Source organism: Hoplias malabaricus, chromosome 16 (genome assembly GCF_029633855.1).
Source record: "Hoplias malabaricus isolate fHopMal1 chromosome 16, fHopMal1.hap1, whole genome shotgun sequence".
NCBI lineage: Eukaryota > Metazoa > Chordata > Actinopteri > Characiformes > Erythrinidae > Hoplias > Hoplias malabaricus.
Window position 1 is genome coordinate 10,948,874 of NC_089815.1, and position 24,839 is coordinate 10,973,712.

The following is a 24,839-nucleotide window of genomic DNA, read 5'->3' on the forward strand; positions in this document are numbered from 1 at the left end:
TATTTATTTTAATAATCTCTAAAGTAGGGGTGGCACAGTGGCGCAGTCAAACTACTCCAGAGACCTGAAGGTTGTGGGTGAGATTTCTCCGGGTGCTCCGGTGGTTTTGACGACTCAAAAGTGTTTGAGTGAATGTGTGTGTGTGTGTCACCCTGGAAGGACTGGCGCCCCTTCCATGGTGTGTTCCTGCCTTGTGCACAGTGATTCCAAATACACCCCTGGACCCACTGCGACCCTGAACTGGATAAGCGGTTTCAGACAATGAATAAATGAATAATATCTCAATATGGTGGCACGGTGGTGCAGCAGGTAGTGTCGCAGTCACTGTGGGTTCGAGTCCCGCTCCGGATGACTCTCTGTGTGGAGTTTGGTGTGTTCTCCCTGTGTCTGTGGGTTTCCTCCGGGTGCTCCGGTTTCCTCCCACAGTACAATAACACAGGTTGGTAGATGGATTGACGACTCAAGTGTCCGTAGGTGTGATTGTGTGTTGCCCTGCGACACAAGTTTATAGAACAACTATAGTATAACATAGTATATCACTATGATATTTCATACATACTTCAGCATAAAATGAACACTTTCACAATAGCTAAAAATAACTGCTAATATTTCAATAACCTCTGTTAAAATAGTAAATTATGGGAGGGTGTGTCTAAATTTGGTAAAGTAATTAATTAGTGTTTAACGGGATAAAATTCCTGCGTGCTTTGCCAGCAGTAATATTTTTGTTTTGTAATGCTGATATTGGTTAAATAGTGGTAATTTTGAAAAAGTATTCCCTGTTTAGGTATTATTTTGCCTTACAATATACTACTTTTTTGTAACAGTAATATAACTTACCACCATGAATGACCAAAAATCAGTTCAGGAAAAAATTAACTAGCATAAAAATAGAGCCTTAGCCACTTTCGCGTCTGAATTATGTTCAAGTCTACATTTGGTTCAATAGTATGGTGTCATACACCACATAAATGAGACAATTTTAGATTTCATAACATCTGTGTGGTTTGAGGGAAATGTGTGATGATATAGGCCTGGCTTGAAGGATGTATGCAACAGTTAGGTTCCATATTGTTGTTAAATTATTAAACAAAAATCAGACACCAAATACGTTCTGGCTCTTTGAGCATATTCAGAATAATGGGGAAAATGTGTACATTTAATTTTTGTGTGAACCCTGGTTTTAAACAGCCTAAAAATGACATCAGAAATCATCTTTAAACCACTATGCCAAAGGCAAACAAACAGGAAAGCTAAGCTTCTTCACAGCTGCCTAGTCAAAAAAAAAAAAAAAAAGCCTAACACATATACACAATCCCATCATAAGCACCCGCACCTTAGCAAAACACATGCTCCAAGGCAATCTTTGGCCCCCTTACCTCAGAAGAACCCATAAAGACTGATTACAGGGAGGCCAGCAAAGACTTTTTAATGTTTGCTTTGTAAAAGCGAAATTATACAGAGTAATTTATGGTAAAGTCATCCAATGTGTTTTGCACATGCTGGGCTAAGCTGACTCTACTATGGAAAAAAAAAAACAACATCTTATTAACTCAAAATATTGTAAATCTAGTCAATATATTTAATGTTTTATCTTATGAGATTATGCATGAAATTATAATAAGGTTCTACAGCCTATTTCTAGACAATTGTAGCTTTACAGCTAGTCGGTTATTTGTGAGTAGCAACAAATTTAAAAAAAGGGATGGCTGCTTGCTAGGAGTCCCACAAGGGAATTTTCTCATCAGCTATGCTCCATCAGCCAAATTGCCTAATCATTCCTTGTTTAACAAAAATGTTGGAGAGAAAGCGTAACTCAAACAGCTCATTTGTTTGACGTTTGTTTCTTCTGAAGAACCATTGTATTGTTCCAGCATGGCTTTTACTTGATGCAGATAGAGCCAGATGAGGAGAGGAAGAGAGGAAGATGGAAAAAATAAGAGCAAGAGAGAAAAAAAAACAAAAAAAAAAAACCTTGAAGCCTTTCAAATGCAAAGTGGTGATTCTATTGAGTTCTCGAATTGATGGCCCCAAAGAGGTTTAAAGGACCTTTCACCTCTATTCAAGTCCCCCGGACTCTTGCCTATTTGATGACATAGGCAAACACTATGCTATCACAGCGGTAAGGAGCTGAACCCAATAAAAAGGGTCAGGATTGTGAATCCCCCCATTGAGGGGAGCCCAATCGCTCCCCGCGCCCCATCAGGCAGGGGCCCGAACAGCTGACGATAATTGATTCCCATGGTGTCGCCGAAGTCAATTTTCTCGAGCAGTTCACTGACTGAGGTCACTGAGTGGCCCTTCCTAAGGAGGAATTTGGCACTTAAACTGCCCACTTGAATAAACATCCCCACCGAAACGTCTCCCTTACGAAAACAAACACCCCAACAATAATGCGCCACATTTAGACGCAGAAAGAGGGCAGCAAAAAGTGCAAATGTTGTACAAACAGGCTGCCTTTACTCCTAGATCTTGGAGTGTAGCAGGATGTTTTAGCACCACTGACTGAAGTGTGTACTAACACCTTGCATCACTTCAGCGGGACTATAGCTCAGATGTAGCTCTACGATACATTTTCATTGTAGTTTTGGTTGTTGTTCTTTAGCAGTCATTTTTACAATGTTGTGAACACAGTTCAAGTTTAAATGACAAAAATCTGTCATTCTTTTACATATTGAATAGACTGCAAAATATGAAAGTCGCAAACCAAAGTGGCACATATTTCCAAGGGCTTGGGTAAGCCTTCAAGAGGCCTAATAAACCCCTTTTCTTCCTCAATGGCTGTGCTGATGTGGGGATTTTTCCTCACCCACTCCAAGCCCCACTGGGGTTTACAATGGAGTGGGCAAACTGAAAAGGCTAAACTGCACTTAGTGAAGGCAGAGCCAGTGGGGGAGGTGGTGACGGAGAGGAAAAAATATAGCTCCTTTTAGAGAGGAGGGTTAAAGCTCCCTTTGAGCTGCCTTTTGGAAATTGTACGTCTGTGCTTCTTAGTCATCCTCCAGTCTGCCTAATGATGCTACAGGCTCCCCATATTAGACTAGCACCATGACATCCACACATCACCTGCATTCACAATGACAATGGTCTATAAACACATTTAATATCCTACATTATACAAAAGTTAAGTCAGAGGACTGGTGTGAATTAGCAACAGTTTATTAGGACCATGTTTTTATATCAAATAGGCTTTATATCCAATTATATAGATTTGATTTATTGTGGGTACTCTAAAATAGCTGGATGTCTAAGACTGGCTTTATTGTTAACCTATTTAAACAAGTCTCAGCTTTCTCTGTAAGCTGATCTAGTTGGAAGTAGTACTGGTATTAGTATTACAGGCCAATGGCAATATTCAGGATTTGAACACTAACATCAGGACACAAAACACATGAATGTGCTGATCATTGGCTGCAATGTAATAATAGTGGTCAATGCTAAAAATCTATTTATATATTGTATAGGTATAATATATTTGTATAATATAACTTATTGCATAGTATTAAAAGTGTTTTTTTTTTTTTGTCTTGTGTCTGTACCCAAATCACAACATTTTTTTTTTTACAACACCACATTGATAAAAGCTCTGACATCACACCCAACCCAAGATTGGTGGGAAACATTGTGACAATCTACAACGATGTACCTTTTTTTTTTTTTTTTTTTTTTTTTTAAGGCCAGCTTTTCTATAAATTGAATTGGAAGCCATTGTATAAAAAGATTAATGCAAGTTGCTTAATGGCCACTTCAGTCTTCTCTATTATCTGCCTCAAGAAGAAACCACAACTAGAATGGATCAAACGCTTTCAGCCCAACCCCCCACTGCAACAGAAAGAAAGAAAATCAAGCCAACACAGGGCATTCTAGAGCAGGGTGCTTTAGAGCAGCTATGAACACTATACATACATTAGACTCAAGGGAGAGAAACTCAACTAAGTCCATCTTCCCTGTCAAAGGACAGAGAAGGTAGTGGACACAGTCATGGACACAAGTTAAGAAGATAAACACCATCCTTGCAGTGATCATAGTCCTTTCAAAGCTAATGGACCTTTTCAGCCTTAAGATGGTATCATAAAAGAGGCCAATGGACTTTCAAGCTTTGTCACTAACAAACCTTAAGGAATGGGAACGACCTGTGCACTGGTGCCTTATCTTCATCAGAAACAATGAGTCATCCACACGAACTGTGTCGCCAAGGCTTCTCAAACCTTTTATTTTATTCCAGAGGTGCTCAGGAATGACTGGGGCCCAAGTGGAAGACATACTGTACATGGTGGATGTAAGCCATGCCTGCAATGGAGCTGGAAAAACTCACTAAAACAGGAGCCAGAACTAGCCCTATGGGCCACTTTCCACTCCCCCAGAAGCACATCTATAAGACTGCACATGCCAGCTCTCTCACTCCAAACACCCTGTGCTTAAAATGCCGTAATGTACTGTGGCCAACATGGATCAACTAAAAGCTTCATTCAAAAAGACTCTTTATTGGTTCCACATAAGTTTCCAGTATCAATAGAGGATGGTGGGCTAAACTGAAAGTCAGAAACGAGCCCAAAAAGCTGCCAAGTAAAAATAATAAGTGTACAAATAAGTTTTATAGTGTTTTTGTGTGCGTGTGTGTTAAACACAGGCCCTGTAGGGAGGTATAGATCTATTGCAGGGGGTTGCAGAAAGGTAAATGATTTAAATGCACAATTCATGTCACTTGTAATAATTCCACTTTAAAATGTGATTTGACACTATTTTTTGTTCAATACGAATTTGTAGTTTTGCTATGAATTGCAATGTTGAAAATAAATTCCAGTAGAAGCTGATAGCAAAAGACACTGCAGGAAAGGTTTTTGAACCAACGGTGTAACCTATAATTGTACTTCAGAATTCAGACATTCTCCCTTCAGACACTGTCATTTTATGGTAACTATTGTGATTAATTAAATTACTGTATTGTCCAAAACCAAAAAATAACCTAAAAAAAGCACGTGCATCGATTTGTTCATTGGTATTATATTGTATCCAAAGGTACATGTGGGTTTTGGTTTGAAGATGGTCATTTAGATGTTAACGATTGTGAACGTGTATTATTCATTAATTAATTAATTTTCTTTAACGCCTTATCCAGTTCAAGGTCGAGGTTGGTTCCGGAGCTTGGTGCAAGGCAGGAACACACCTTGGAGAGGGCAGCAGTCGATCGCAGGGCAACACACACTTACATCTATGGACAATTTTCAGTAGCCAATCTGCCTACCAACATTTGTTTTTGGACTGTGGGAGGAAACCCACGCTGACACAGAGAGAACACAAACTCCTCACAGGCAGTCACCCTGAGCCGGTCTTGAACCGACCCTGGATATGTGTGACAGCCACACATGTTGCACCACCGTGCCGTCCAAATAGTGCATTAATACTTAATATTTATTTTATATATTGTTAAATTAAAAGTGTCATTTTTAACACTCCCCAACTGTTACAATCAAATAGCAAAAGCACAAGATTAATTAGTGAATTACAATTATACGTTACTCAAAAAATGCTTTAAATCTTATATGTACACCTAATACCTTCCTAATAGACAACCTCAGTAGTACATAAATAGCAGCTCAAAAAACTTCTTAAGCTTAAACTTCTTTGTTGGTTGAAAAATAAAACAAAGTTTATAAACATATTGTAAAGAACACAGAATCAGCCATAAACATCATGTGCATTGCTAGCGCAAATTAAATTTTACACCAAACTACTGCTTTAAATAATTTTGCTTTAAAATCAAATCAGTTCTACACAACATTACGTCCAGTACAGCCACTCACTCACCACACTTATTGTCAAGCAGCACTTGTCCAGTACCACAGTGCTCTGAGGTGACTGAAGGCCGGGAAAGTTTCTTAGCCAGTTCATAATCTGAACCGCCAAAGTGGAGGTGAAACTGCTCTCTGTTGATGGATTTGCGAAGAGTCCGGATGGTTTTCCTCAGACGCTTCTCTGAACGCCGCCTCGCACATGCCAGGTCACAGTCCTCTGCTGAAAAAGAGGCTTGATACAAAACCTTGCCCATGGACACATGATAATACACACAAATAGCACACTCCCAAATCATGCACAGCGCACCGTAGTGCTGATCTGCACACCATACACGAACCTAATTCACCCCAACACATCTCAAAACAGGAGATACTTAAACTAGTCGGTTTATTTTTTAGTAATAAAGCAGCAAGCTAAGCATTATTCAGTAGCAAATCATCTAAGTCATATGAAAACTGGACTGTGTATTTGCTCTCAGAAAAGGTACCTTTTTTAGGGAAAGGCATAACATTATCTAATCCAGTTTTTTTTTTTTTTAATAAAATTTTCAAATTATGGAAGTGGCACAGGGTTTCATATGACGGCGATGAAATGAATGCAGAGAAGCAGAGGCTGGGTTTAATGTAGTGAAGAGAATATGCAGACACGGCAGCGAAACCAACCTGTTACCTCCTCTAGGTTCAGGTCCAGCTCGAACTGGGCTGTGATGGATGAGCCCTCGTCCTCACCAGCTTTTCGTCCGTGTCGACTGCGCAGCCGACGACCTGAGGAGCTGCAGTGCAGCTTCACAAAACTGAACTGAACATTCTCTGTAGGCAAGGGCTTCTTGTCTAGAGAAACAGACAAAACAATAAGAATGATATGGAAGTGAATTGTTGATCAATAATATGATATTATAATATTTGATAACAACACTACGCAAGCTCCTGGGCAAAGGTACAGAGTTAAGTTTTCCAGCTCTGTCCTAAACTCAAAAGGGAATCGGGGGGGGGGTTCTCTTCCTGCCCACCAATATTACTAATATAATACCTGTTACATAGTGCAGTATCTGCAGTGCTGAGCCCTGAGCAGCAAAAACAGAGTCTCTATTCTCCTATTACACCACAATGATATTGAAATTATAATTTTATGGTTAAAAAAAAATAATAAATAAATAAAAAAAACCTAGTTCTGCTTTAATGACCAAGAGGTAAATTCACTATAATGCGATGCCTTGAGTGCCTTCAAAACACAAGTATAATAAAACACCTATGATAAATCATTTCATTCAGTACTTCTTCTGCAAAGAAAGATTGTTCATTAGCAAAAATCATCATCTTTCACTGTGTATTATTAATTTAACAAAACACCTTTACAGCTTCATACTCTATTTAATGTAACACTAGGAACACCAAACTCTGTTGAGAGTGTGGCCATAGTTAACCTCACATAACACTTAGACCAAACTCTGCAAAAACTGTCTGACAGTGTCTAAAACTTGTATTTGGTGGCAGAATTCTACCTGAGAGAGCAGTGTTGAAGCTTTCAGTAAATTTATCCTGACTCCGTTTCAGACTGCACTTCCCTGGGCCTGATTTAAAAGTGGCCACAGTTTTTATCCTGTGTGCACAGAAAGGGTCTGAACCTGGAGGAAACAGAGGGAGCAACCTTTTAGTGAAACAGCAACATCTCCATTTTATTTAACATTGTGTGTGTATTTGTGTGTGTACCTTTCTAAATGTCTTTTTTGTGACTAATCTGCATTTAAAGAATGCTTTTTAGAGCTAAACCATCATTCATTCATCTTCTGCAATAACACTGAGGTGGCTCTGGGACATAACTGTAATCACTGGACACAGGATAGGACACCTTGGACAAGGTGCCAATCTATCAAAGTGCACCACACTCCCACTCATTCTAACACAACCACACTTTCACACTATCGGATGTCAGTGAAGCTAGGTCTTGTACCACTAACCATGCCTTAAATTTGAAAACACACGGAGGATAGTTAAATGGAGGATGTTGTGAGGAAAACTAAGTACAATGTTATATAACAGTACTGTAGACCTGTTAAATGTTTTGTACACTTCACCATGTCACAGAAAAGCAGTAAGAAGTGAAAGTGTGACGGTGGATTGCTAACCTGGGCAATGAAAACTGCTGTCATTACCCAGTCCACCAGCTAGAACTGGCAAGGGCAGTCCACAGGTCACTGTATAGGAATCCTCAGCTCCTACACAGGCAAGATACCAGACAGGAGCAGTGTTAATGTGTGACAAACAACTGTGGTGCTAATCACTGACAATGGAAATAACATTTTTTATTTTGCACAATAGAGGCCTTTTTGAAATTGTTAATATATGTTTGTTCTTTCAAATGTTTTTTCAATTATTGCTAATCGTTGATTATAGCTTTAAAAACACTGGTTTTGTTTTGAGAAATACCTGAACAAAAAGCTTATTATTTGGGAATTTTATTGTGCCTAAAAAAAGTAATTCTGTATATCTACAGAGCTGTAAATGGAATCACACTGCCATTTTCCATTGCTGTCTGATACTCTTGACATACTGCCATTACTTTATACAGGGATTTATTGCTGTGCTCATTTCTGTTGTTTTAGCTGGTTTACCTTTCTGAGCAGTATCACTCACCACTGCTGATGTTGACTTGTGATTGGCAGGTGAGGTAGCAGTGCTCCGCTCCTCCATGTTTGTTGCAGTTGAGGGTAGGTTTGGCCAAGGCTACAGTCCCTGGAGACCCTTCTGATTCTGAATGTACAAGATCACAGCAAACTTGAGGATAAGCACACAGGGAAAGACCCAGGCTGGGCTAGGAATTGAGGAGCAGCCAGAGGTGGCAGATGTAAATATCTTCTCCAGGATTTCATTCCAAATCCCTGCTTCTCTAACCATCTCAAAGCAGCCTCGAAGGTGTCAGGGCTGTAGAAACAAAATTCTGGGAACGATTTTTACTTTCTGGACCTAGTTTGCTGCCTTTGGGAGCAACTGCAGAATTAAGAGGAAGTTTTCCAGTACAAGGTATAGGTAGAATAGGCAAACGATTTCAATGTAGTATTTTTCAAGTTAGTATTTTGAGATGTCTGTTGGAAGAGGCAAAGGAAGTTCAAGAAAGTGACCATTGAAAGTATCTCCTGTTTTTAGCTCACAGAAATGGAAAAAGGCAGGTTGAATGGCAAAACATCTTTAAACTAGTCAACATATCTGATATTTCTCATTATAAGATTTGAAGTAAGAATATCGTAAAACTATTCAACTTTTTTCCAAAACATTCCTACTCCATTTGAGAAAGTAATGGATTTTATTTTGGCAGAATGTTACATGATTTACATTATATACTGAAATACATGGCAGCAAAATTAAGACCCGTTCTCCAGACCAAATTTACAACAAGACAAAGATGTGTGGAAATAAGATGAATGCTCACAATATTCTTACAACAATATCATAAATGCTATATACTGACTAGATTTAAAATGCTTAATTCTTAAAATCATATTTTTGTGGTATGAGTGTAACTGCAGCTTGATCAAACACAAACAGACCCCAAAGGGCCAATACCAATCAGATAAAACAAGCCCAAATCTGCTGGGCATCTTACCAACACAGTCCTTCTTGTTCCAGTGCAGTCTGTAGCCAGATTGGCAGTGACACTGGAAGCCACCCATGGTGTTCTCACAAACGTGTCTACATCCTCCGTTGTTTACACTGCATTCATTTATATCTAAGAGCAGAAGGGAAAACTTTTATAAATCTGTGTAGACCACCCTTAGAATGAACAAAACTGCAGAAAACATATTTAAATTTGTGCATATGTTTTCTCCATAGACGAGCATAAAATGAAATGGCCCAATGTCAAGCGTAGAGTAAAAAAGCAAACCCGACCCCTGCAGCATTGAGCAGTGGAACAGTATTATCTGAACTGATGGAGCTGTTTGGAGTAGTGTGTGTAACCCAAAGCTAATCATTCAACACCATCATCTGACATCACTGATGATCTTGTGAATAAATGTAATCAAACCCTCACAGCAATATTCTAAATTTCAAACCCTTCACAGAAGAGTAGACACCTAGTCTGGTGCTTTTTAAGGAAAGATGTTAGCATATCGGACTGAGGGTGACACTAAGCCTTGCAGGAATGCAGAACTGTTGGATGACAGTTAATGACTGCTTCTCTTCTTTTGAGTTGCTCTAGTTCTGAACGTTCTGTTTAGTCTAACATTCAGACATTTATCCCTACATTAAACAAACAAAAAAATACACTTTGTCAAGTTTTATACTGAAATAAAACAAATAATCTATTCTATATTTTTGATATTTTAAAATGTGCTATAAGTTCTCATTAGGCAGACCTTTGGTCACCAGTCTCAAAGTGGCATGGATGTGTTACCTCTTTAGGAATGTTGTGTCATATCTATATACAAACTTCGGCATAAATCAAATTGTGTATGACATTAGTCCTATTGTCTTTCTCACAATAAGTCAAAATGAACATGATTTTTTTTCTATATCATTGTACAATGATTACAAAAGCAGATATTTTATTATAGCCTATAGTCCATAGAATTTATTTCAGATTCACAGAGCTAGTCTCCCTCCTGTTGATGAGATGGACCAATCAGCAACTGAACACCCATGTGACAGCACAACACAAACTAATTAATAAATAGTCTGTCACGGTACATTCAGTATTCAAACCTAGAAAAGCAAGCCTGAGCAAGAAATATTGATTGCAATATTTGTTTGAAAAATTGCAATTAAATACTTCACCCAAATCATAAAGCCCTAGACCCTTCTAAAACACTTCGGCGTGCTTGCTGTTTACCTCCATCTTTCCCATCATCTTTTAAATGCATTAAAAGTGTTTAAGTTAATTCAGCACTTGGGCTGCTCTCTTATTATCTCTTAAATTGCTAATCACTGCTTTAAAAAAGGTGACATAAACATGCAATCATAGAGAATATGCCAACCAGTCCTACCTCCACAGTGTGTAAGCCCATAGAGTGTGTATCCCTTGTTGCATACACACTGAAAGCTCCCAGGGGAGTTCACACAAGTATGGTCACAGGTCCTCTCAAAGAAGCACTCGTCGATATCTATAATTAGGCAAAATATATATATATGTTCAGTACAATGTAATTATACCTAGTTGTCAAGTCAACACAGACTCATTTGGGGTTCTAACATCAAATATTGAATATGAAAGGGACAATCCAAGTCATGGTTAATAATAACAGGGAGAGTTGCATTCCTCAAAGCGTTTGCACCGAGGAGGGTGTGGAGTCTGTATGCTTTACGAAAATGTATTCTTAGAGCCTTTATGCTTTGCTCATGTTAAGGATCTTCAAAGGAATCCTGCAAGTCGATACTGGCACTGTTAAAACTCCCACCCTGTCTTATCTCCCAGTGCTACACACCACACCAGCCCCCACTCAGGTCCCTGTGCTGGAGCAGTGGCTGGAGGAGAATAGTGATGGGAAGTTCAGATCCTTTTATCAAATCAGTTTTCCAAACTGTTTCAGTGATCGGACCATTGGATTTGAATTAGATTTCACTAGATTTGTTTAATTTTTCATGAACATGAACATTTTTCGTGAACAGATAGATTTGAAAATAATATTCAGAGATAGGAGTTAAGTTCAAATATGTAAAAAAACATTGCCAGAAATATCCTGTGCATTTCAAAAATTATGAAATAATAGTTTATCTGACAAGAATAGTTGAAAGAAGTTTACCCTGGCATGAACGCTCATCCGTCAACAGCTTGAAGCCTTTGCGGCAGCTACACTCAAAGCTTCCAACCGTGTTCCTGCAGAAGTGGTCACAGCCTCCATTGTGGAATTCACATTCATCTATGTCTGAAACCAACAAGCACAAATACAACAGCACCTCAGCCACACAATACACTGCAAATATATCTTTAGTCAGCTCAAATCTAGTCAATATACTTAATATTTTACATTAGGAGGTTTTTGTAATAATATTTTACAAGCATTCAACTAATTGTTAGTTATTTTTCACATGTTTAAAAGCATTCTGTAAAGTGAGAGTGACTCATGATTAGAAAATTTTACTAGGTTTGAGAAATTGAAAATTCTGCAAAAACTACATAGTCCAGAATATTTATTCAGATCAAATCATTTAAAACAAACAAACATCTAGAATGAGTCTATATTATTTTAATTATATGTAACAAATATTATCCTTTTTATTAAACATCTTTAGTCCATAAGAGTTTTACTCAGAATCACTGTACAATGACAACTACATATGCAGATCACATTTAATATGTTTTCATTTAATAACATTTTTTGTAGCTTAGTAGTTGGTTAATATCTGTGGCTCAGACCTTTGCAGGTTTTGCCATCCGGTTGAAGAGTGAAGCCCACTGGACAGCTGCAGCGGACCCCCGTGGACGTGTCCTTGCATGTGCTGTCACAGCCTCCGTTGTTTACAGCGCAAGTCTCTGTAAAAAAAATAGAACTTTATAAGCACAAAATTGAAATCTAGAAAGACATGATCATAGATCTATTAAAACAAATTTTAACCAATCTAATGTTGAAAATGCAGCAGTTTACCATTCTGGTATACTTAAGACTTTGAACTTGATCAGATTCTTAACTGAAATTTATTTTTCTTTGTATAAAATTGAGAAAACAGTTAAATCCATTTTCTGTAGTCTCTTTGTAGTTTACGTACTAGCACTGACTTTGACAAATATATTTATGTTTTGGCCTTGTACTCTAGGTCCTGGGGATGTGTGTTCGAGCCCCACCCCGGGTGACTTTCAGTGAGGAGTTGGTGTGTTCTCCCTGTGTCCGTGTGGGTTTCCTCCGGGTGCTCCGGTTTCCTCCCACGGTCCAAAAAACATACCTTGGTAGGTGGACTGGCTGCCCATGGGTGTGAGTGTGTGTGTGTGAATATGTGGGTGTGTGTTGCCCTGCAAAGAACTGGCGCCCCCTGCAGGGTGTGTTCCCACCTTGCACCCAGTGTTTCTAGGTAGGCTCCGGACCCACCGTAACCCTTAACTGGATAAGTGGTTACAGACAATGAATGAATTAATGAATGACTTTGGCATTTGAATATTTGCATTACACGGTATTATACTAATGCAGAAATAAGAATCTCGGTGTCAGTAACTGAGCAAGGCCCTGGTCTACAGCAGGTCTCCTCCATCTCAATCCACACAGCAAAACGCGAAAATGTACCACACCGTCACCAGGGTGGATTTTACAGGAGCAGGATCTAAGGTGCAAAAGCGCGGATTCTCAGCCATTTCACAGTTTGCTTCAAAGCCTGAGGAATGCCCAGCACAGCCAGGAAATACTCCTCTATATTTACACAAGACGCTCGATTTGGCCTGAGTTTTCTTGGTTGCTACTGAAACACCTAATGGTTTACATTGGGATTAAATGGAACTCTTTCACATTCTTCTTATTGTTTACTTTGGGACACTGACCGAAGCTACAACAACAGGATTAGAACAGAATCCTGGGTAAATGTTGAATGGCTAATTCATTTGGCTTATTATTTTACCCATGAGAAGGCGCCGCTTGACACGTTTGTCCACCTCTGCAAGGGAAGTGGCATTGTGGTCTGATGCAGTGGTGGCCCCTTCATCTCTTTCTGAAAGGGAGAGAGAACAGGTCATTAGAGCACTGAAACAGAACAGCTTATGCAATTTTTCTTGTGAATTCACAAGTATTTATAAAATAATTGCATTAAATTGAATAAAACTGTAAAAAACGTATTACATTAAATGGAAAAGTTCATTCTGAATTCAGTGGAAACAATCTTCAGTAATGATCCCTGAGATCAATCACTGACAAGACGGTGATGTGTGTTGTGTTGAAATGACACAGACACAGCAGGGCTGCTAGGGTTTTTAAAGCCCTGTGTCACTGCTGAACTGAGAATAGTCCAACAACCGAAAATATCCAGCCAACAGCATTCTGCATCCAACATGCATCCACTAATGAGCCACACAAACCAACACAAACTATGCAGCAACAGAAACTACTGTCTGACTTTACATCTAGAAGTTGGACCAACAAGGTAGGTGTGTCTAACAGGGTGGACAGCGTTCTGCATACTTGCTTGCCCCCTTTCACCCTGCTCTTCGATGGTCAGGACACCCACAGGACCACCACAGAGCAAATTCACTTGCCTAGAAATAATGACTTTGTTTAAGAGATCTGAGGGGTGGACCAATTTACATTCAATAGCCATGTTTTCAAAATGCAGCTCGTGGCTTGTTTATGTCATTGGGATATGAGTGCCTATAATCACCAGAACTGATCTGTGCTCAACTGTCCGAACAGATAATTCACCTCCGCCATTCAGATCTGCTTCACAGCGGACCTCCCTGATGGTTGGCTCAGTGTTTATATGTGAATCATGATCTTGCCGCTGTATGTGCGAGGAAGATAACGAGGAGAGAGCAAAGTCGAGGACAATGCTGGTAGGACGGAGGGAGAGACGAGGCTCTGTGATAAACGCAGACCTCACACACACTTGCTTGTGGTGAGGAGACACAGCCTGCAGGCTCCAGCTGTTGCCTCTCACTATCTGATCTCATCTAAAAAGTGCATGGGGGTGGTGTGTGTGTGTGTTTGTGTGTGTTCACAAAATCCCAATCACCTGCTCTGTTTGGAAACAGAAGGATTATATAACAGCTACAAAGACTTGTCAAGATACAGTCGACTTAAGTTTCCATAAAGTGAAGCACTGAGAATGTCCCTTTAAGAGGTGTAACAGTTCAATTGTGAAACTGTGTTGTGGAAAAATCAATACCACTTATTATGGCACGGAATGTAGCTACACAGAACACCAGTTTCACAGCCCTAGAGTCGTTATTAAGTTGTGCAACAATGTGATTTAAGTCATTACTTTCTTTCATTAAAATTTTAATCTAAATTTGATGAGAATAACTACCTTGTAAGCCAGCGTTTTGAATCAGCTTTAATTCTTTTTAATTAAAGTTTGGTATTATTAAATTTTTCATTCTCAAAATATAATCCAATAAACGTTGTGTTTTATATCATTAGAACACATCAGCTGATCTTTACTTCACAATAGACCAACAATGTTTTTAATAAAATGCTCCAAAATCTCTAAGTAAACTTAAGTGTCTTCTATAAAGTTACTGTTTTAGAGATTCGTGTTTATTTTTGGACAGCTACAACACGTTAAAATCGATATAATTTACAGTCAAAGAATTGATCAGACCCTTACCTTTACAGGAGCGTCCATCGACCTGCAGTGTGTACCTGGCATGACACCTGCACACCGGCCCCTGGTTTGTGTCTTCACAAATGTGTTGGCATCCACCGTTGCCGTGGTTACAGGTCACTAGACAGAAAACATTGTCAAAGTTAATTTTTTTTTTTACTGCAGCAATCCTTGTTTGACTTACTAAACATTTGGTTGCATATAACTATAGCTGACTGAACACCAGTGGCGATTGCTCTAAGACTGCAAGGGAAGCTCACTTCCCCTAAAATGTCAAAAAATAAGTGATCAAATATATACTGTTGTGTGTACACAACATTGAATAAATATGCACTACAACGCGATTAACGTTTGTTCAGAATCAGTTCAGAATTCTTATCACTGGTAAAGACGCAGCTTTCCTCTCAATCATTCGCGCAGATTCACAGTGTTTTAAACAGTGCGGACGCTGAGCGTCCACAGAGTTCAATAGCGAAGCAGCGAAGTGCAAGGAAACGAGACGAGTGATTGGATAAATGCTGGGCTTTGCCCCGCCCATTGGACGCTCAGCGTCTCTGGGGGTCTACGGGGCAGGGGGCTGGCCTCAGCTGGCCCGGACGCTCAGCTTCTGCATGATGATTGGATGATCTGTCTGAGGCTGAATCCCTTTTTGATTGACAGCAAAATGAGCGAATCAGCGACCCTTTGGTGTAAAGATCCGAGGGAGCATTACATTTTCGTTCTGTTCTGCGTTGAACCAGAGACTTTCTTAAACCTCTTAGCGGCATTTTCTTTGTTAAAAACAACTAGCGACATATCAAGCTTCTATTTCTGGTGGGGTTTTTGTAGCTGCTTGTGTTTGGAGACTGACTTCTATCACTCTTTCTGACTTCTATCACAGTTTCTGTCCAGCGGGTGCTGCTGAGCCCCTCCACCGTCCCAAAGCACTCACAGGCGGACACACTTCACATGAACCAAGGCCGTTTAAGCAGCCTAGCTCTGCTGGCCATTGAGAGGACACTAGTCAAGTCCCTGGAAAAGACGCCTTGTTGGTACGACAGGGTCACAGATCATTTTCTTGAAAAGGAACGGAGGGTAGAATTTACGTATAAATAAACCGACACATTTTATGATGTAGGCCGAAATTGAGCTTCCCCTCCTTGAAAGACCAGCATCCGCCACTGCTGAACACATTCTCTCATGTGTCTTAGTATACATTCAGTTCAAAGTAATAAAAACAAATACTACTCAATTACTGCATATCATCCGACTTTTAAAAAGTGTTTCACTTTTTTTTTCCAAGTTTTGTTAGTGTTTTTGACCCCATACATTGACACTTGCTCAAGATATTTTTTCAGAGGCTACCCATCTTTCCTGAGAGCAGGAAAGTAGTCACTGTCCTGACCCTCTGTTGACCAAAGAAATGCTGTTCCACTGAAATTATCTTATTTTATTAAGGTTTTATTTTTATTAATTTCCTTACATGCATGGCATTCAGAAAGTCTTCTAGACCCTTTCATTCATTGTCTGTAACCTCTTATCCAATTCAGAGTCGCGGTGAGTCCACAGCCTACCCGGAATCACAGGGCGCAAGGTGGAAACACACACCATGAAGGGGCACCAGTCCTTTGCAGGGAGACACACTCGTGTGTTTTTGGACCATGGGTGGAAACCGGATCACCTAGAGGATGATCATGGGAGAACACAAACTCCTCACAGACAGTCACCCAGAGAACCTGGGCTCAAACCCACAATCCTATGTCCTTGGAGCTGTGTGACAGCTACAGTACCTGTTACGCCACCATGCCGCCCCAGACCCTTTCCATTTTCTAAATATATTTATGTTTTGGCCTTGTACCCCGGGTCCTGGGGTTGTGGGTTCGAGTCCTGCTCTGGGTGACTGTCTGTGAGAAGTTTGGTGTGTTCTCCCTGTGTCTGCGTGGGTTTCCTCCGGGTGCTCTGGTTTCCTCCCACACTCCAAAAACACACATTGGTAGGTGGACTGGCTGCCCATAGGTGCAAGTGTGTGAGTGAATGTGTGAGTATGTGTAGTACTGTGAAGGACTTGCGCCCTCTCCAGGGCGTGTTCCCACCTTGCACCCAGTGATTCTGGGTAGGCTCTGGACCCACTGAGACCCTGAACTTGATAAGTGGTTATAAACAATGAATTAATGTTTTCACTTTCTCATTATGGGGTATTGAGTGCAGATTTATGGGGAAAACTTGAAGTGAAAGGGTATGAAGACATTCCGAATGCATTTTAAATAAAGCTTGTGTACAAAATCACTGCTCAAAATGGTTCTGGAGGCAGCACTGCCTTAGAGGCAGAGCAAACGTAATTGGTTACCAGCCAAAAGGCAGGGATGAATGTGAAACAAGTAACTAATACCATGGACCGAGCCAGTACTCAAAATCATATTCACTCTGAACTCATTCCTTACAAAGAGAACTAGTGAGTAAATTGACACATCCAGTGTAAGTAGCTACCACAGCTACACAAGCCTCAAATAAAAACCTATTTAACAAGCCCTTACTGAACACCATAGATGTATAGAAATGGGAAAGCACCAAAAGATGCAGGTTAAGCTTACTTCAGAGCCAGAAATAAGAACACATTATACGTACAGATGCAGCCGCGCTGGTTTTTGGCCAGCTCGAACCCTGGACGACACTCGCAGGACACTCCGCCTTTAGGGGTCTCCCTGCAGATGTGGGCACAGCCATGTTCTTTGTTCATGCAGCTCAAGCCTTCTGCGAGAAAGAGGATCAATTAGCTGGCTCAAAAAAAATATGGGTGGAAAAATTAATACAATGGACCTGTCTGTGCACAAAAGTGTTCTTTCCATAACGCAGTTCTTGCATGATTGGAAAGCTATACAATTCATTCAGGATGAGGCCCTAGTGCATAACACATTTTGTGTGCTGTTATTTCCCATCTGCATTCAATAAAAGGACACTTGATTAATTGTTTTCATTTGAACTGAACATTCAAAACAAACAAATACTTAGAGCTACTTTAAAAGTAGCATACAATGTACAATGAACAATAATATTTTGCATAAAGTGCCAAAACTTGTTCAACCGCACTATAGTGCCAGTCCTTCACAGGGCAACACACACACTTGACTCGCCAATCCACCTACTAACATATGTTTTTGGACTGTGGGAGGAAACTGGAGCACCCGGAGGAAACCCACGAGGACACAGGGAGAACACACCTAACTCCTCATAGACAGTCACCTGGAGACTTTAACCCACAACCTCCAGGTCCCTAGAGCTGTGTGACTGCGACATCACCGGTGCCGCCCCAGAAAATACTTAAATAACCAAACCTATTTACTATCAATAGAATTAAAAATGTGTCCAAAATTTCAATCCACACCTGTACATTGACTGATGAAGAAGGGGTTGCCTTGTCCTTTACCTGACATACAACCTCAGATCAACAATATTCTGTTTTAAATGTTTTCTTCAGGCAGTCATTTTTATAGTTCTTCAGAACGACCCCAGCAAAATTTCAGCTCTGTGGCTAATCCAGATTAGTGATTTATCACTGAACATCACTTTAATCCAATCATCCACACTCCATTATTGCTTCTCTTTAGCCCACTGTAACTTTGTTTTCTTTTGTTTAGGCATTAGTGCTGGTTTTCATTTGGCATTTCTATACGTAAATCCCATTTCATTCAGATTTTTTACCGATCCGTCACAAACATTGAAGCTTGTTTTCACTCTGTTTATACTTACACTATATTTTAGACAAAGCTGACTGGGAACAAACAATAGCTTTTGCTCCATGTTGACAGCTCTCTTGTTGGGGCCATTTTTTTTTTTCAATTACCCAAGTCCAACATATCATTTATGTCTGTAAGTAGACTTATGTTGACTAATATGCATTTTGTAGACTTGAGACAATGAAACTTAAAGACAATGATATGGACAGTAAACAGTCCACACTGCAATCCAATTAAAAATAATTGTGGTAGAAAAATGTGGTAATTCCATATTTTTTGTCAGGGTAGTAGTGATGCTGAACAGTTACAGCTAAAAAGGAGCACCTAAGTGTTTTGTGTCCGTTAAAAAATATATATACATAATCCAGTTCTTATAAAAGCATTTTTCCTCATCAATTCCTAATTACACATATTTTTGTAGCATTCAAGTACAAGTGTGTCTTAAGTGGTAGCTAAATTAACATCATCACCAACTAATTACTCAGAACACATGCACATATGCCCTGATCCATCTGTTCCAATACACACCTGTGTATTACCCTTTTCAAATTCAATGCCATTTAATCCCATGCACTCTGACCTTCCATCAATAGCACTCGTTCATGCAAGTGTAACGGGTCAGCATCCCCTATTCACACTAACCTTCAGTGGACGTGTAAATAGGATTTAGCAAGTTTGCCCAGAGAAACCCAATGGGGTGGAAATCCTTGAAAATGTCAGTTCATTTTACAGAGGGTTGGGGAGGGAGAGTGGGAGTGGGAGTGGGAGGAAGGAGTGGGAGAAGGTAGTTGCGGCGAGACAATACTTATGGCTGAGAAGCTACAGACACATAAAAAGGTGCTTTATTCTCATCTAAGAGCCAGGCCCCAAAGGGGTGAGTGTTGCAGTTATTAACTTGTTTTGTTTCGCGGAACGTGGGACTCCCTTTCCCACAGCATGGGCCCTTTGGAGCCAGGCTGCCGTGGATAATGACCCAGAGAGTTAAAAGCTGTCATCCCCCTATTCTGCTGTCAATCACTAGACCTTATATGTGGACATTTACGAATTGGCCTGGTTTCTCCTTCGACCTTACCCCTGACATGGCCCGGCGACACCTTCGCAAACACTCAACAATATGTGAAAACACACATCCTTTCCCAAAGTCTTCATTATCTTCAGTGTAATGGTAGCTGAATAATGACTTTTATTGAAGTTACATTTAGTAGAACGCTGAAGTTTGATATTTAATTTTTTTAACGTCCCAAACTTCAATTGAAATTAACCAAACCCATTCAAATTTGCCTCCAAGATCCCACTGCAAGCCGTTGGTGGAGTGTGAAACTACTCACCCACAGAGCGATGGATGCATGTGTGTTGATTGTCACTTAAGAAGAAGCCATCCTTGCAGCGACACTCATAGCTACCCATGGTGTTGACACATAGATGCTGACAGCCACCATTGTTAAAGAGACACTCATCCACATCTAAAGGGAAAGCACACAAGAGCAGTGAACACTAAGTCCATAAAACCCTAAACTCTATATACTACAAGTGCTTGGTCAATGCTAGTTGACCCCTTAATGAAAAGAATAACAGTTCAACAAACCAGCTCCAAACTGCCCTTATATATATATATATAAAAAAAAAATAACACTGCAATGATTTCTAAAACATTCATTCCAGACAGTGATATATTTTGCTACAAAACACTACACACAAAATGTGGGAAGAGAAAACGTATTTATTATAGATGCAATATACATCATTATATAGTTATACTATGGCTATATTAAAGTTTAAAACATTACACCTCAAGTTATTAGCTATTAGTCAAACATGCATGAATTCCACTGTAGTCCTATGTACGAGGTTAACAGGAAATATTTTGAGGCTTTTGAGACTTTACTACTTTTTTTACTTATTACACCTCAACATATCACAAGCTTCCTTTAAAAGCTTTCTTACCAAGGCAGTTGTGTCCATCGTGAGCTAAATTGAATCCATCGTGGCAAGTGCAGCGATAATTGCCAGGTATGTTGTTGCATTCATGTACACACCCTCCATTATACTCAGAATCACATTCATCAATGTCTAGGAAATGGGACACAAGGCATGGTTGATGAATGATCACCGTTTCTGCACATTGACAGCCATTTCAATAAGAAAGAGAGCTTTAAAACTCAAAAGCACACTGAAGCATGCAATTAAAACTTCAGATTTAACTAGGCTGCAGAGTCCATCAAACTGCCATCTCTTTTTGATGAGTCCAATGACTCAATTCTGAATTTCCCAGGATGCTCTATGTTTCCCAGCAGGACAGTCTTGCCTAAAATTGCTGTACACATATAACCAGCACATATAACCAGTACTGCCTGATGCATAAAGCATTTTATGATTGTTCTTAAATGAGATTTGTCCTAAAATAAGTGTATTATAAAAGTGAGGCATGAAGAGACTCCAGAAAGCAATACATATAAATCTCTGTAGACACCAATATGTTCATTGGTGCTTGTGGAGAGTAAATAAAATAGTAATACGTGTCAACACCAAATCCTCATTTTCATCACCAACACTGTTAAAAAATCTAAGGCCGTAGATGCTCTACTTTAAATCTAAATATTCTGAAAGTCTTTATCTCAATGATTGATTTGCCCTTTATGTATAGAACAGCTTGCATCTAAAACCCCACACTACCACAGTAAATAGTATTTTAAATCAGTAGCACATTCATTAGTGCATTTAGTAGGTGGTGTAGCACAGCTAAGGATGGCTAAAGTGACATAAACCCACACTAAAGTAGAAGTATTGTTAATTGGTTAAATTAATGGCTGCAGTTAAAGTACCTTCCTAAGAGTAACAGCTCTAAATGCTACTTAATTACTGAGTATGTTCTAATCCTATGGTGGAATAAGCATGCACAGAGCTATTTTTACTGCAGTCTTCATGTGAAATCAAGTAATAAACCTCAAACGTGAGAGAGTACTGGTTGTAGAGCAGCACACTTATAAAATACAACAAATCTGAACTCAATAAAGAAATTAGTGATGAAATATTAATGGCTAAAACGGACCTAAGGACAAATTTAAATCAGAATTATACATGATCAGAAAAGTATACATTCATTAAAGCGATAATATACTGGGTTTAGTATATTATATTATAAGATGCAGCTACCACTAAAGTTAAGGAGAAGCGTACCTTCACAATGTTTCCCATCTCCTTTAAAGCCTGATTTACATGTGCACTTGTAGGATGTTGGGGTGTTTTGACAAATGGCATCAATGTGACATGCATCACTTCCATCTGCACATTGATCCACATCTGCATTTAAACCAGCAACAAATATCAACATCAAAATCCATCGGCAATCAAAAGCAAGAGCAAAGGTGTTGAGGTGTTGTCTACGTTCCGCACAAAATTAAACTGAACCCCAGGTCAAATGATAACAATAATGCTAACAATATTTATATAATTGTTATTATTATAAAACATACTTTAAGCAGAGAGAAGGAGACGTTACAAAAGATAATTACAAGAGCAATAAAAAGGAGACAAAAAACATTAATAGAAATAAAAGTAACGCTGAAGATAAGTGAATACATTTCCTACAAGGAACAAACCATTACCTCCTCTAGTATTAACTCTTGAACTGGACTAGACTTTTTTCAGTGTTAAATTCATCAATTAAGAAGGACTTGTGCTTTAACTATGCACTGTTCCTCTGTTTTAACTTGTTATATCAACTCCGAACTTGACCACAGATTTTGGACTACTGTCAAAAATGCTTGTTGCAATAAGAATAAAGTGTAATTTTGATGTTAATGTGTGGATATAGAGAAGACTCTTACCGTTGTGGTGAGAAAGCGCGGTGCTGGGGCGAGGGTTTAACAGAAGCAGAAGCAAACAGAATCTCCTCACCATCCAAACAGCTCCCATAGCGCCGCTAAACCGCTCACAGTCCTCGGGATAAAAAGCGTTTTAAGAAGAAATAGCGTCTCTGGAGAGGCGCAGTGGCGCCCGCTGCATTTTCATCCCACTGCACAATCAACAGCTCTCAAGACCAGCCAGAGAGAGAGAGAGAGAGAGAGTAAAACTGAAGCGCTCTCTCTCTCTCTTTCCGTCTTCTTGTTTCTCTCTCGAATGCTCGCGCGCTCACTCTCCCTTTCTAAATAAGGCAGCTGTAAGACCCACTTTCTGTCGCTGTCTCTCTTGTCTAACTAAATGAGATTCTGCCGTCTCTTTCCCTCTCCCTCTCACTCTGGAGTGCTCCCGTTGTCCTGTTTTCGCACTGCTGTGAGACTCGCTCTCTCGCACACTCACTCACTGTTTCAACGCGCGCCCTTTCACTCTGCTACTGCTCTCCCTATGTCTCTGTGTTTGAGCATGTGAGAGCAGAGTCCGAGAATAAGAGGGGTGTGGGGCGTACGGACCTATACTTTAATTCAGGGGTGCCCAACTCCAGTCCTGGAGGGCCGGTATCCAGCTAATTTTGGTTATACCTCTTCTCACACACACCTGAGTCAACTCATCTGTTAATTGCCAGGTTGAAGAGGTGTGTTTTAGCAGAGCAATCACCAAACTTTGCTGGATACCGGCCCTCTAGGACTGGAGTTGGGCACCCCTGCTTTAATTAATTATCAGTCATTGTCTGTGTTCATCACTGTTGTCTCTCTACTTTATAAGCACGCTGCTTTCTTATAATGTGTGTAGGTGTCACTGCACTGCGTCTTTTTCTTTATTGACAGAAAACCTTTTAATTCATAAATGCATTCTTCCAGGTAGAGACTGAGGCTGCGTCCAAAACGACAACGAACTTCGATTTGTCATGTATTTGTAGCGTTCTCTAGCGCGCTGTTTTGGACACAACCCGACACAGAGTTGGGGGACTGAGAAGGCAGGGTAAAGTACAGCGCGCCCTCTGCTGCTGAGGCGAAGGAATGGCACGCACAACAAAACCAGAGAGAGAGATTTTAGCCATCCACGCCACCTTCGTGTTTCTACACTCACTGCCCATTTTATCAACACCATTTACAATATGTTGGCTTTACAATGAGCCAACATTTTACATGAGCAGTTACACTATATTGCCACAGTATTTCCTTGTCTGACTTTGCATGCGTATGAACTTGAATGATATCCCATTCTTAATCCATTGGGTTTAATATGATATTAGTCCACCCTTTGCAGCTATAACAGCTTCAACTCTTCTGGAAAGGCTTTCCACAAGGTTTAGGAGTGTGTTTATGGGAATTTTTTATCATTCTTCCAGAAGCATATTAGTGAGGTGAGACACTGATATTGGATGAGAAGGCCTGGCTCGCTCTAATCTCGCTCTCTGCTCTAATGCATCCCAATGGTGTTCTGTCGGGTTAAAGTCATGACAGGCCAGTCAAGTTCTTCTACCTTGACCTTGCTTTGTGCACTGGTGCACAAGCCTTTTTGGAACAAGGAGGGGAAACTGTTCCCACAAAGCTGGTAACATGAAATTGTCCAACATCTCCTAGTATGCTGAAGCATTAAGAATTCCTTTCATTGATACTAAGGGGCTAAGCCCAATTCTTGAAAAACAACCCCACACCATAATCCACCAAACTTTACACTTGGCACAATGCAGACCATTCTCCTGGCAACCGTCAAAACCCAGACTTGTCAGATGGAGAAGCCTATTTGTCCCTCCAAAAAACAAATATTCACTGCTCTAGAGTCTATTTGTGGCGTGCTTTACACCACTGCATCCGATTTGCATTAACCTTGATGATGTAAGGCTTGGATGCAGCTGCTTGGCCATGGAAACCCACTGTTCTTAAGGTAATCTGAAGGCCACATGAAGTTTGGAGGTCTGTAACGATTGACTCTGCAGAAATTTGACAACCTTTGTGTAATAGGCGCCTTAGCATCCGCTGACTCCGCTCTGTCATTTTACATGGTCTACCACTTTGTGACTGAGTTGCTGTTGCTCCCAATCACTTCCACTTTGTTATGATACAATTGACAGTTGACTGTGGGATATATAGTACAGAGGAAATTTCACGACTGAACGTTTTGCACAGGTGGCATCCTATCACAGTACCATGCTCAAATTCACTGAGCTCCTGAAAGCAACCTAGTCTTAGGTGATTGG

The 24,839-nt window shown here is 40.0% G+C and overlaps 1 protein-coding gene across 4 annotated transcripts in view; it reads right to left on the reverse strand.

Moving 5' to 3' along the window:
• scube2 (signal peptide, CUB domain, EGF-like 2) overlaps positions 1 to 23,139 on the reverse strand; it is a 29,788-nt gene extending 6,649 nt beyond the window's left edge. Inside the window, exons 1-16 of one of the 4 annotated variants that reach the window (XM_066647705.1) lie at positions 22,567 to 23,139; positions 21,917 to 22,039; positions 20,684 to 20,809; positions 20,068 to 20,202; positions 17,631 to 17,753; positions 15,030 to 15,146; positions 13,332 to 13,421; positions 12,145 to 12,261; positions 11,531 to 11,653; positions 10,775 to 10,891; positions 9,397 to 9,519; positions 8,430 to 8,546; positions 7,922 to 8,011; positions 7,298 to 7,420; positions 6,459 to 6,626; positions 5,809 to 6,015 (exon numbers count right to left, since the gene is read on the reverse strand). In XM_066647705.1, coding sequence (XP_066503802.1) covers positions 5,809 to 6,015; positions 6,459 to 6,626; positions 7,298 to 7,420; positions 7,922 to 8,011; positions 8,430 to 8,546; positions 9,397 to 9,519; positions 10,775 to 10,891; positions 11,531 to 11,653; positions 12,145 to 12,261; positions 13,332 to 13,421; positions 15,030 to 15,146; positions 17,631 to 17,753; positions 20,068 to 20,202; positions 20,684 to 20,809; positions 21,917 to 22,039; positions 22,567 to 22,654 — 1,987 coding nt within the window. In that variant the 5' untranslated portion in view covers positions 22,655 to 23,139. Of the gene's footprint in view, positions 1 to 5,808; positions 6,016 to 6,458; positions 6,627 to 7,297; positions 7,421 to 7,921; positions 8,012 to 8,429; positions 8,547 to 9,396; positions 9,520 to 10,774; positions 10,892 to 11,530; positions 11,654 to 12,144; positions 12,262 to 13,331; positions 13,422 to 15,029; positions 15,147 to 17,630; positions 17,757 to 20,067; positions 20,203 to 20,683; positions 20,810 to 21,916; positions 22,040 to 22,566 lie in introns of all 4 variants that reach the window. The other 3 variants (XM_066647704.1, XM_066647703.1, XM_066647706.1) reach the window with 3 other exon arrangements.
• Positions 23,140 to 24,839: the final 1,700 nt, after the last annotated feature.